Source organism: Stegodyphus dumicola, chromosome 5 (genome assembly GCF_044657685.1).
Source record: "Stegodyphus dumicola isolate Sdum_Otavi_A_Nest chromosome 5, ASM4465768v1".
Lineage (NCBI taxonomy): Eukaryota > Metazoa > Arthropoda > Arachnida > Araneae > Eresidae > Stegodyphus > Stegodyphus dumicola.
Genome location: NC_140772.1, coordinates 53704546 through 53718055, shown reverse-complemented (window position 1 = coordinate 53718055; position 13510 = coordinate 53704546). Strand labels below are relative to the sequence as shown.

At 36.4% G+C, this 13510-nt stretch overlaps 1 protein-coding gene across 1 annotated transcript in view; it reads left to right on the top strand.

Annotated features, from left to right (window-relative positions):
• LOC118187399 (uncharacterized) overlaps positions 1–12762 on the top strand; it is a 52244-nt gene extending 39482 nt beyond the window's left edge. The window contains exon 3 of the mRNA XM_035357608.2: positions 10115–12762. Coding sequence (XP_035213499.1) covers positions 10115–12397 — 2283 coding nt within the window. The 3' untranslated portion in view covers positions 12398–12762. The remainder of the gene's footprint in view (positions 1–10114) is intronic.
• Positions 12763–13510: the final 748 nt, after the last annotated feature.

Here is a 13510-nt window from a genome sequence, read left to right as displayed (position 1 = left end):
CGATTTGTGAAAAGATAATATTTGCGTTTTTTCTATCTGTTCAGTAATTTATTATTTCATAATCGTTTCAAGCATAAGCTTATTTCTCATACAAGGCATTCAATCATCTCAAGATAACAGGCTAAATTTTAGAATCTTTGATATTTAAATTCTTAATTTACGTAACAAATTTGCATGCTCTTGCCAGGTTTCAGTAACATTAGGATTATATAAGTTATCGCAAAGCACTCGAGGGTCATAAACTTAAGTTGTTGGCATCATGGAGCACTTTTGAGGGAAAGTGGCTCTTATTCACATTACACCTGAGGAAAACCACAAAAACACTTATGCAGACGGGCCGTTTGCCAGTATTCGTACCCAGATCAAGGTACCATCATTCAGCGATTTTAACGTTCGACAGCTGATAATTATTGCTGAAATAATCTATATGGAGTATTCCTATGCTTTGCTGTTTTGAATGACAGTGAGCAAACAATATGAAAACAGACATCGAAGGCAAAAAATGGGCTGCATTCCTGCATGGAGTATTGTTGAAATATATAAAAATATATTAGGATACATTTGAAAGAATTCCGGGCATTCCTTGATTTTCTTTTTGAGCTCAAATATTAAACTTAGCTACTCATTTCCTGACGAACAAAAGACAAAAATGAAAGTCTAAAGAGCATTTATTATTTTTGAATTTTTTCAAATATGAGATTAATATTCAATATTTATTTTTAAGCAATATACTTTTAAAACTCTGTGAATGTCAAGTATACAAAGTGATGACCTGTTTTTTTAAGATTTTTTCTATGTAAATGCCTGTTCTAGTTAACAGGTGTACTGTTAATCGAAATCAGCTGTATATATTTTTATTATCGGAAAAAATAAAGCTAAACCAAATACAAGAACTTACAGATTATGAATCACTCAACAGAAAATTTTAAATTTCGAGATTGCAACTCTTCTTTTTTTTTCCTTGTACAGATTCTACTGCTCGAGGTAGAAGTGCTAAAAATTTTGAATTTTGCTACACAAAGTTCCTCCTCTTGATACAACAAATATACATCCTTACTTGATCCTTACAAAATATAATATTAGACAGAAACATAATTTGTATTTCCAATTTTCGATTGTTCGTTATTAATTAAAAATTACGTAGATTAATTTAATAATAAAAGTTACGTAACCATGATCATAAAATAATATCAGACGTATAACGTAGACTGTAAATACGTATAATATCAAACATAAAAATTTAGCTGAAAAAATAAAGTTAATATTTCTCAGGGTTAATTGATTAGTTTCTATGCCTTTGAACTTAAATTCTGGTTGTTACTTAAAACTTGCTTTTATAGATAGTTAGAAACCTCCTACTTCCTTTAATATATTTTTAAGTTATGATTTAAAAATGTATTCATATGGCTTATATTCCACACAATATTAATTGGGATAGATTATGTAACTTTTCAAAAATTAAAATTACTAGTATTCCTTTTCCTTCTGTTGTTTTTAATTCAGCAGCCATTTAGTATTTGTTGGATTAATAACCCTTTTTTCCGTGTCGGAAATTCAAACGACTTTATTTAAATGGCCACATGTATTTAACCCGAAATTTAGATGATGGATAGGAAGACATAAATGATTAATAGTGCCAATTAATATAAAAATCATATGTGCTAGTAAAGTCTTATGAAAGCGGTAAGAGGGAAGAACAGAGAGTCGCAGTTAAATATTAGAATTTCGCCTACTTGCGTCAACTCCTGCACGAACATCTTAGGCTATACCTCATTGAAGAACAGGCTTACAGCACATTTATAACTTTAGTTGAGAGAGAGTAATTCAGTTTCAAAATTGAGAATAATCCTTCCATAAAACTAGTGCTCTTGGTAGAAAGAATGTGAGTAAAGTGATGTGAGTACAGAGTCAGTGGGATGAATTCACCAGCTTAAAGGATACCAAATGCCCCTTTACGTAATCAAACAAGAATACAAACATTCTGTATGCTTGTCTATTAGAGATGACACAGCCACATAAAATGTCCTACCTCAAGAAGTAAGGTATGTTTCATGGCAACATTCTAAATTCTAATTATAACCATTTGTCAAATCTTATGTACAATTTAATATAATTTCCACCATCGGAGAATTTTCTTAAGTATCGCTTTAATTCGATGATCTTTGATTTTACGCAACAGGCAGAAGTGCCCAGAACATCTCAAATGAAAGCATGACTGGTGTGCTGCAATGAATCCTGGATATGATTTGCATTTGTGATGGTCACATCCACAACTGATGACACCACGACGATAGACTGAGTCTAGCATTATGCACCGCCAAATTCATCCGGAGTCTGTAATTGTGATATCGGCAGTCATTGAATTTTGATCCTAATAGTACTAATAATTTTCTAATATTTTTTTGTCGAAACTTTGAAAACTACTTTTACAGCTCTGAGATGTTGGATTCTGCTCATCCTCCCTACGATGCTGGATTTTGCTAGGGACTACCTATGACGAATTATGGTCAAGAAAAGGCCCCACCTCATACGGCTCCGAATATCCAATCCAAGAATTCCTGCATGACCTTATATTTGTACTTTAATTTCTCATCTACTGAATTTACACTCATGTCCATAAATTAAGGATAATTCGGAGTCACGCGGAAATCGAACTCTAAAATAAATATATCACCTGTAAAATCACTACACACATCTTCAAGAATCATATGCAAATTTCAGGAAGTAACCAGATGACACCGATGGTACGTCACAATGACGAGAGTGTAAGAGAGTGATATATACGAAATACAGGCAAAGAAATAAAATTGTTCGCAGGCGCTTTATAAGCGTTTCAGTGCAATAACCGAATAGTTATGACACAAAGGACGCATTTGGATGATTTTTTACGTGGTAGAATTATCGGCCGTATGGAATGTGAGCGTACCCAACTGGAAGTATCAGACGAACTTGGAATTGCCCAGAGTGTCATCTCTAGGCTTTGGCAACGATTCTAAGATGATAGTAATGTGAGTAGACGTTACAGCACAGGTCGCCCCAGAATTACAACGCCAAATGAGGATCGGTATTTGGCAGTTACTGCCAAAAGAAATAGGCGGAGCACAGCCTCAAACCTGTCTCGACAGCTCTCTTCAGCCACTGGTTCGACAATTTTAAGGCAGACCACGATCGTAGACCTGTCAGATGCGTTCCACTTACTGCAACTCACTGTTGCCTGCGGTTAGCCTGGAGTAGAGAGCATGCATTGCGGACACCGCCACAGTGGGCTTGTGTGATGTTTTCCGACGAGTCCAGGTTTAGCTTACAGTCTGATTCTCGCCGGACTTTCATATGGAGAGCTCCAGGTACCCGTTACCACCAAGATAACATCAAAACATCATTGAACGACACCATTACGGTGGTGCAGGAGTGCTCGTTTGGGGTGGAATTATTATGGGTTCCAGAACTGATCTGCATGTTCAAATTGGAACCATGACAAGCCAAATCTATCGGGACGTCATTCTGGAACAACATACGGTTGTTTCGGGGCGCCATGGGCGGGCGCACAATTTGTGTTTATGGATGACAACGCCCGTCCTCACCGTGCAAACATCGTAAGCGAATGCCTTCAGTCGGAGGATATCACCCGTATGGATTGGCCAGCATTCTCACCGGACTTGATTCCAGTAGAGCACGTGTGGTATATGCTTGGCCGACGAGTTGTAGCCCGGAACTTCGGAGAGCGTTGCTTTTTGAGTGGCGTAATATCCCCCAAGATCAGATCGATAATTTGATACTCAGCATGCCTAGGCGTTGTACGGACTGTATTGCATCGTCTGGGAGACATACAACGTATTAATAATCATACCAACCATGTAATATTGGTTTTTTGTAAATAGGTTTTTTTTTTGTAATTTGCTCCAGGGAGAAAAAAACGCTAATTTTTTAATAATATTAAACATATAGCATCTTTTTTTTTTTTTTCCTCTTTACCTTTTGTTTAATAAATAAGCTTTACAAATAAGTCAAATTTGTTTTGCTTCTAAATCTTCCTTTGCCTGATTTTGCATTATCCTTAATTTATGTACATGAGTGTAATAACTACTGAAGGTATCTGGACCACTATCATAAAACTATTCGCACGCCATAAACAAATTGTGACTGCACAGCACAGGAACGACTTTGGCAACGGATATCCACACGGAGTAGCATGTTCTAAATAAAGTTTCTTTTTCTATGCCGCAACATAAGAGTTTAGCTGTTCAATTATTGCCACTCATGGCGGGTGGCTACGTGAAGTACTGATATCGTTATATTTCCGTTAGTCGAATCGAAGCATGATCATAAATTAGCGCATCCTTCTATCATGATTTATCTGCTTAATTAAATACGGTTCAGAAAACGTTTGGCTTTCACAGAGCTGCACTTTTAATAGCCTGTAGTGTAAGGAGACACCAAACTCGTCTTATATTTTTGCAACAATATTCAAACGGGTAGATGGTTAAGGAAGAAACAAAAAGTCATATTTTTTTCAACAAACGTATAACTCGATTATGGTTTTTTTTTACCTTAATTACCTGTTTAGAAATATTTTATCAGAAAGTAGAGAATTGTATTCCTCATTTTTAATCAATTAATTTTCTTTAAATATAGCTTTTCCTCTTTTTCAAAAGAACTGTTATTTTTAAAGTGCAGTCGATCCCTGTTGCTATATCCAATCCGATAAGAAAAACGTGTAAAAATTGAATTATTAATCATTAAAGAAAAAGAGAACTGTTTCAAAATGTCTCATCTTCCAAAAGAAGTAAACAATAGCTTTAGTTAAAAAATTCATACTAAGATTTAATTACAATTATTACGCGCATTTATTAAATTGGTTGATCTTTCTTTTCCAGTTTCTTTTCACACGATAGATTATTTCCATAAATTTAAAGCATAAATATTATGGTTTTGATCTTTCACGAACTACACATTTATAAGTGAATAAATATTTTATCCATAAAAAATATAAAAACGCTAAAAATAAATAACAGAAGAAAAATTGACGAATTTAACTTTTACTTGATTTATGGGAACAAAAATAATATGTAACATTACGCTGGCGTGAATTTTATCTGTATTATTGACAATAGACTCCTCCATTTGCGGTTCTACAATTTATACTATTAAAAATTTATTGATAACATGCATCACAGCTTTGGTCTCCACTGTGGCAGGAATATTTACAAAGGTTAATCCTGTGTACTTTAAAAAAACAACCACGGAGTTAAACTTTTTTCCCCCTCAGGTACTATCTCAACATCCTACAAAATTCTATCAGCCACACCGGCTCAAAACCAAATTCAAACTCAGGTGCGAGCACCCGACAGAAGTTATCGAAAAACGAAGTCAAATGTCAACTAAACGTTTGTCTCTTTTGTTGGCTATGAGGAGAAAGCTAATTGGCTGACCTCAGAAAGGTACATATCAACTCCATCCGATAAGAATGTGCTGCACCAAAGCGAAGCAGAATCTGGCATATATACCAGCAAATCAGTTGCCAAATTTTAAAACACATTTACCCTATTACGCAATAACACATTTCATTTAACATTCTCAAAAATACTTAATAACACAAATCAATAATACTTAATAACATTCAGATTTTTTCCTACTGAAATAAATAAATGATATAGTTAAATGATATATGAATTCTCCCATAATAATAATATTTGCTTCTCAATCTTGTAAAGTTGTTAGGTCATATCGTTGCAGGAGACGTGAAAATGCGCATTGCCCTCGCCTGGATTCGAACACTCGCCTTACTAGCCAGACGTGTTATCCACGAAAGCACGGGGTAAGAAGGGAAAATATACTCTCCCCTTTTAAAAGCTTACTGGGCTAAGAGGACCCATCCGCCAAATCCTGGTGGTGACAAATTATCGATCACACCTTTCAGTCCGAGTGTCGCTTGTTGAGTCATTAAGTTATACCGGTGCAGGAGATGTGAAAAATGTACAGTGCCCTCGCCGAGATTCGATCCGGACCTCTCGATCACTAGCCGGACGTGCTGTCCAGTTACATCACGAAAGCAATCGGAAAGGAGAGAGAAAATACCTTATAATCTTGTGAGGATTTATTTATTTATTTTGGCAAACAGTTAATTTTTAGTTAAAGTAACTTTCCTGTCGCTCTCCTTTCATCCACGCTTTTCACGCGCTATATAATTTACATTTCCGAAATACAAATTATATAGCGCGCGTTTATTCAATTGAAGGGAGAAAGAAGAGCCATTTGGCATCATTTTCAAGTTTGGCATCATCCATTCCTTATAATTACAATTTTTTAACCTTATTTTCACGTTTTTTAAGATCTTAGTTTTTGAGATTTTTGACTTACGAAAGCCTACGTCGCTCAATGCCGTTCATATTGGTCTACACAAAAGCTATGATTAGCACTTTGACAATTTTCTGCCAGTGCATCTTTGGCTTTTAAATTTTAACATTTGGTTTTGCATGGTCTTGTAAGAACATAACACTTTCATATACGCTGAAAATGCCTTTTTCCTGGTATTGGCTGGAGATATTGTTTTGAAATGTTGCTTAATTCTCCGAACTTTTTTTCTGAAGAAATGTTCACGCGCTTCTAAAAACCTATTTAATCGACCATCTGAGAACAAAAAGACAGTCTCTCCAAAGTGTATTGTTAATCCATTGGCCTTTATCTGAAGCATTTCAGCAATGCTTTTTCAACATGCTTATGCTTGGTCACCTTTGTATCCAAATTTCTTTACATAAGCAAATATTATCGAAGTTCCGATTCTTCCATGTGGTACCAAATGTTGATTTGGATAAACTGTATTTCCGGCAGATATCGATATTGTATTTTTCAATAACGTTCGCCTTAACTTATTACCTTAACGCCGCCTGACACAGAAGATTTACAGCTCGCACATGGGTGAATTTTTGTCATATAAATAAGGGAGCAGAGAGTTTGCTCGAAGAGTTTTGTGAGAGCTTCGCTCTTCTGAAAAAGATAAAGAATGGAAAATAATTTCGTTACGCAATTGTTTTCGTTAACGTATGTTACGTTTCGTATGTTTCTAAAGCAAAGATTTAATATCTTTTATAAATAATATCCCATGCCACCTTAATAGGTACAGCGGTAGTGCTCCTGGATCCTGTGTGGTTGGGCTCGGCTTCGTATTTTAGAGAATGTAAACACATTTGTAACTGCATAGTATCTGTGAGGTATGGGGGTAGTCAAAATAGATGATAAGCCGGTGCGCAATTAATTTCCTTAAGGTATATATGTTGCCAAAGCAAAAATTAAATTCCTTTCATAAAGAATATCCCATGCCACCCTAAACGGCCGTTCCCACTGGGGTTTATCTGAGCTAACGAACACAACCATCCATAACCAGTTTTTTTCCCATACGGCAGCAAGTTCAAAAATCTGAACTACAGGCACAGCGGAGCTAGTCGACACATGGAACTGATTCCGTTAGCTCAGATAATCTCCAGTGGGAACGGCCCTTAATAAGTTTAATGGTAGTGCTCCTGGATGCTGTGTGGTTGGGATCGGCTTCGTATCCTACAGAACTTAAACATGTTTGTAACTACATAGTAGCTGTGCGGTATGGGAGCACTCAAGCTAGACAACAATCCGGTACGCAATTATTTTTCTTAAGGTGAGTGAGTGAGTGAGTGAGTGCACCGCTATGATGGCTTCCGACCACGGACATGAACCAAACGGAATTATATACCATCACGGCAGGGAAATCTCCAAAGTAACAAGGTTGAATATTACATGCTAATAACAGTTTTTACATATTGATAAGTGCAAGGCACTAAGCGTTATTCTGGTTATCTGCTTTAAGTTCTGAACATTTGAAACATAATATTATTCACGGTTGTTTCTGCTTAGGCAGTGTCGTGAGATTTTCTCTATTTTATCAAGGGCTACTCTGTTTTTGAGTGTGTTAGACGTCCACATTTCCCAGGCAAAGTCCGCTGGTTTCTTCAAGTGCCAGGTTCTTGTATGTACACAATGGAAGTAATAATGGTCCGTGGCACCTTCCTCTCCGCATTCGCAGAAAGCAGTATACCTAAGTCTGAATCTGTTCAGGTATACTGGGAATGGTCCATGACCTGTCAAGAACTGTGTTAGGCTAGCACAGTGGGTCTTTATTTCCATGTTAACTTTTGGCAGTAAGCGAAATGTCCTTCGTCCTACCTCTGCCTCTATCCATCTGCTTTGTCAATTTTGTAGCAGACTTGTCAAAGTTGTTCGTTTAATATGAGACCGAGGAAGTTTAGTTGGTCTTTCTAATATATCAGTGCAGTTGGCTGCCTGCTTGGCGAGGAGGTCAGAGGCTTCATTGCCTTGAATCCCTGTGTGAGCGGGAACTCATTTTAAAGTGGGTCTTTGCGAAATAGGCATTGTCAGAAGCTGCTTCTGAATTCGGTATACCAAAGGACTCCGGCTGTTTTGACTTGCGATAGCCGCCAGACTTGATGCCGAATCACTGAGTATGGAGAATTTCTCCTGTTGACACGTGTTCGCATATCTAATTGCAGCACTGATAGCTAGAAGCTCTTCTTGGTATACCGAGTTGTTCAAGCCTAGTTTAATTTTCTACTCGAATGTTACAACTCCATTTTCCAGTCTACAGAAGGCGCTGCCCATGCCGTTCTCAGTTTTGGAGCCATCTGTGAAAAGGTTATTACTGTTGCTCTGAATTCTTTGGTCATTTATGCTGATACCGTCGGAGAGATTAAAAGCTGCTGGATGAAAGTTATTGCAGTTGTTTTGCTCCTCGTAGTCCGAGTGGTGATAACTATGACCCCAGAGTGTTGAAGTTTGACCAGCCCACTTTCCTTAAGGTATGTATGCTTCCAAAGCAAAGATTCAATACCTTTCATAAAGAATATCCTATGCCACCCTATTAGGTATAGCGGTAGTGCTTTTGGATACTATGTGGTTGAGCTCGACTTCGTATCCTAGAGAAGGTAAACATGTTTGTAACTGCATAGTATCTGTGCGGCATAGAAGCACTCAAAATAGATGACGCCAGAAGTCCTCTTGATTGGTTTGGTGAAAGGGAAAGATGGAAGGGAGATTTCTCCCGCCCATCTCCTGAGGTTGCTCTCCACAGCTGGGGTGAAGTTGGGCAAAGTCGTACTATCACTTATATGGTGCTCAAGGCCTATGCCAATGGCAGACGTAATGGCTTTTCATAACAGACGCAATCTTTGCCATGAAGAAAATTCTTGGACTTGTTCTGATTAAATCAGAGAAATGAGACAAACCACAATAAAAAACCCTTTTCAAAAGACGGAACTCGGAGAGCATTTATTCTTAAACAAAACCAACCAATCAGAATTAAAATTTTATGTCCCAAAATGCGAATCAACTTTACAGCCCCTATCTCGTAAAGTTCACTAATGCCTCTTTTCCTGAATAGCGAAAATTTCATAGTTTACCTTAAAGCATCAGAATGGAATAGAGTTCTGTCTGGCAACTCATTCACAAATTTCGAATAACAGAGAACCAATTCACATTCGTCATGTATATCATATGGCGTCTTAAGATATGTTTATTATTATCGTTTTAATCGAAGATATCCATACAGTTCATTATCCGTTTCTCATACATTTGGAGGTTCGCTACAGTAGTATAAAATAACAGTTATAAGGTATTTTCTCCCTCTTTTCCGCATTCCTTTGTGATGTAACTGAAAGCACACTCAACGCTAATTCAGGAGGTCCGGAGTTCGAATCCGGGCGAGTGGCGCTGTCCATTTTTCGCATTCCTGCCTCAATATAACTAATGATTCTGCAAGTGGCACCCGAGCTAAAAGGTGGTGGACGATAATTCGTCTTCCACCTTTTAGAAACATTCATTTCTTTGGACGATAGAATTTTGATTTCACAAATATCACATATGTATATTGCTGAAAAGTATTTCTAAGTCTTTTAGAGAGCACACATAAATAAGCTATTACTTTAAACCTCTTTTATATAAAATTATTTTTTAGATTTCATAAGAAAGTGCATTTCCTCCTACATGTGATTAATATTTTTAAAGTAATACATTGTGCCATAAATAATAGAAACAAAAATATAAAAATTATTTAATACTTCTTATTTTGCAGGTGTCATGGGGTGATGGCACAACTAACTGGAGATCTGGACCACCAGATGGGCTTCCAGAACTCACAAAATTAAGTGTGGATTGTGGAAAAGACGAGATGACAATCTATTTAGCATTTAGCGCTCCTTTCGATGGCACTATTTATTCCAAAGCCAATGGTCATTCTTCCCGATGTGTTCATGTGGCTCCTCATTCACACATTACTGAAGCAACATTTACCGTAGAATATGATAAATGTGGAACGCGTTCAGATCCTAAAGGAAAATATTATGAGAATACTATCATTATCCAATACGACGACATTGTAATAGAAGCCTGGGATGAAGCCAAAAAAATTCGCTGCGAATGGCATGATGGTTACGAAAAATCAGCGTATAAGATGCCCATAACAATATCAGACTTGGATGTGGTAGAAATGAATTTTCAGGGTGATGATGTTGATTGCTGGCTTGAAGTACAAGACGGTAAAGGGCCATGGTCAGCTAAAGTTGAAGGCCTTGTTCCTTTAGGAAGCCCTTTGACTTTAGTCGTTGCCATTCAAGATAGTGAAAGTCAGTTTGATATGCGAGTGAAATCCTGCATAGCGCACGATGGCCAGAAGCATCCTATCCATTTAACGGATGAAGATGGTTGCGTTTTAAGACCCAAAATGATGTCTCCTTTTCAGAAGACTACAGAAACAAAGGGAACTGCTAGTGTTATAGCTTATAGTCATTTTTATGCATTTAAATTTCCGGAAACAGTTGAAGTGACAATTCAATGCACTGTAGAAATATGCCGAAATGGCTGCCCTGGTACATGCACGCAAGGAAGAGATTCGTTGCCTGCAAACCCCGAAAAGAAACCTTCTGATAAAGATTCAGATGACATTCCTACCTATAAAGATTCTTATCCTTTCTCAACTGTTATTACTTCCAGACCAAATCCTTACAAAAATTCCTCCAATCTTAATACTTTAAACAGCGTAAATGGAAATGAGAATGTTTCTAAAGAGCAAGATTCTGAACCATTACAAAGTAGTCCCGATATCCACAATTTTTTCTACAGTAAATATCCCTATGGTTTATTTGATGACCTAGTAGCAGAGGATAGGCAAGATAAACAAGAACACCCTTTTGAGGAAGAAGCTGAGTATTCTGAAAACAAAGATGATGTTTACTATTCGCAGTTTCCAAATATTTTTGATGTAAATGCGCAAGGAAAAAATTTCCCTTTGCAACAAAAAATACAGAATTTACTGAACAAGACTGAAAATAAATCATTTTCTGAGATAGAAACTACTACTCATGATATTTTGCTGCTTTCTACTGTTGATCAAGACTTCATAAAACATTCTTTAAGTACTGAAAACTCAGAATTCGAAGAAAATACTGAAAAACCTTTAGAAACAGATTTGATTACGGAAACCAACAAAGAAACTGTTTTAAATGGAAGTCAACATCAGAGCTATGAAGCAGATGCCCTTATTTCAAAAAATGACAACGAGAATGAATTGTTTGAACACGATATTCAATCCCAAGTAGTAAACCAACTTCTAAAATCTGAATCAGAAGAAAATACAACAGCTGAATTAAATTCTGGTTCATATATTGAGTCAAATGAATACAATGATGCATTTGTCGAAAGCAAGGAAGCAGTATCGGATTATTACGAATACAGCTCTAATCGAAAAGTGAATGAAGAAGATACACTGGGAAAGAACTTTCCAGAAATGGAATTCGATGATTATAGAGTAAAAGCACGAAAACCCTTAGATAATTATGAAGCAAAACAAAGTTATGAATTTCAAAATTATAGACCTTTTGTCCCGCCAGCACCTCTGCCACCTTTAACCCTATACAATGGCATTCCTTTGCATTATTACAGTCACCACAGCACGAATGTAGAGTTTCTAGATAGAGATGGCTTTCAGTATATGAATAGATATCCGTCTCAAAAAGAATACATCAAATCAAAGCTTAGGAGACCAGGAAGACGACGTGGAAGAAGAGAAATAGGGGAAAATGAACAGCTGGGCCTTAAGCAAACCTTACGTGTGATAGCAACGACAGATTTAGAATTTGTAACAAAAGACAGCAAAGAAATAAAACCGCTTTATGTTGGAAAAACAGACTTTAGTAACGACGTATGTATAGCTCCATCCAGCTTTGCTGCTGGTCTAGGTCTTTTGCTGTTAGCAAATATTTGTGTGTTATGTGTAGTAGTTTTTCTGGGACATCATTACTATATTCATAAGAAAATAAAAATAAAAACGGTTGAATTACTTGGTACAGAGCTATCATAACAATCAGTTTTGATAAATCTGAAAAGTGGCTCTAAGTGATATTTACCGACTTTCCTAGTCCTTATAAAAAAAGGAGTTTAACTTTTCCATTTTGCATCTCAAATGACATGCAAATAATTATGAACTACGTGCTAATAATGTAAAATACATATTTCTTGTTGTTTCGCCGTTTTAAATAATTCTTTCAATGAAAATTTCAAACTGATTTTCTTTTTTTTTCTTTCTCTAAGAAACTTTTCTTTGTTTTGACACCACATGGAAACAGAAAGCTGGTTTTATAGTGTGTCACTGCACAAATTTTCATGAAGTTTGTCTGTGGTATTTATTTCTTAAAAATCATAGAGCATTGAAATAAAAGACATGTTTGTCAATTTTGTTTTTGATTTTACTTGGTAGAATATTTTCATATCCATATTTTTAAAATATATAACAAAATAAAAATATAATTAGTACAGAAAATTTTAAGGAAATACGTGAAAAAAAAATTTTAACTTTTCTTTTTTTATTTCCATAAAAAAATCACTATATAATGATTTAAAAATTCCAGGACTGATGTCATACTTTGAAAAATTTATTCATAAGTTATTTATTATGGCGAAGAGTTTGAAAGTTGTTTCACATAAGAGAGATGTCTTTTGGGGGGACTTTACTAGGGATATTGGCACATATCTATGTTATCGGTAAGAGAAAACTATTAAAGTCCCACGGAGCCATTCTAGTTAATCACCAGCAATAGACTCCGGTAATCAGCATTTTGTAGTCTTATTTTCTAGGTCAAGAGTGGCCCAATTTGGCAATACGAAACCAAGCTACTTACACAGCACTGCCGTTACTCTTTTGCTGGTGAGCGCATCAGCGGTAGAATGCTAAAATTGCTGAACACTGGTGCTTCTACCCAGCCTCAAATTCCAGCGAACGAACGCGCTGCAAGACAGCTTTATAGTTTTCTTGCTGTATAACGTAAATGAGTCAGTTTGCTCAAAGGCAATCTTTAGACAGCCTTCGAGCGCTTCGGAGCTGTTATACTGCAGAAGACGTCACTGAAAGAGACAGCATGTTTCTTTGCAGAACATCAACTTAATCAAAGGTATGATCGAGTTTATTGATGCAGTT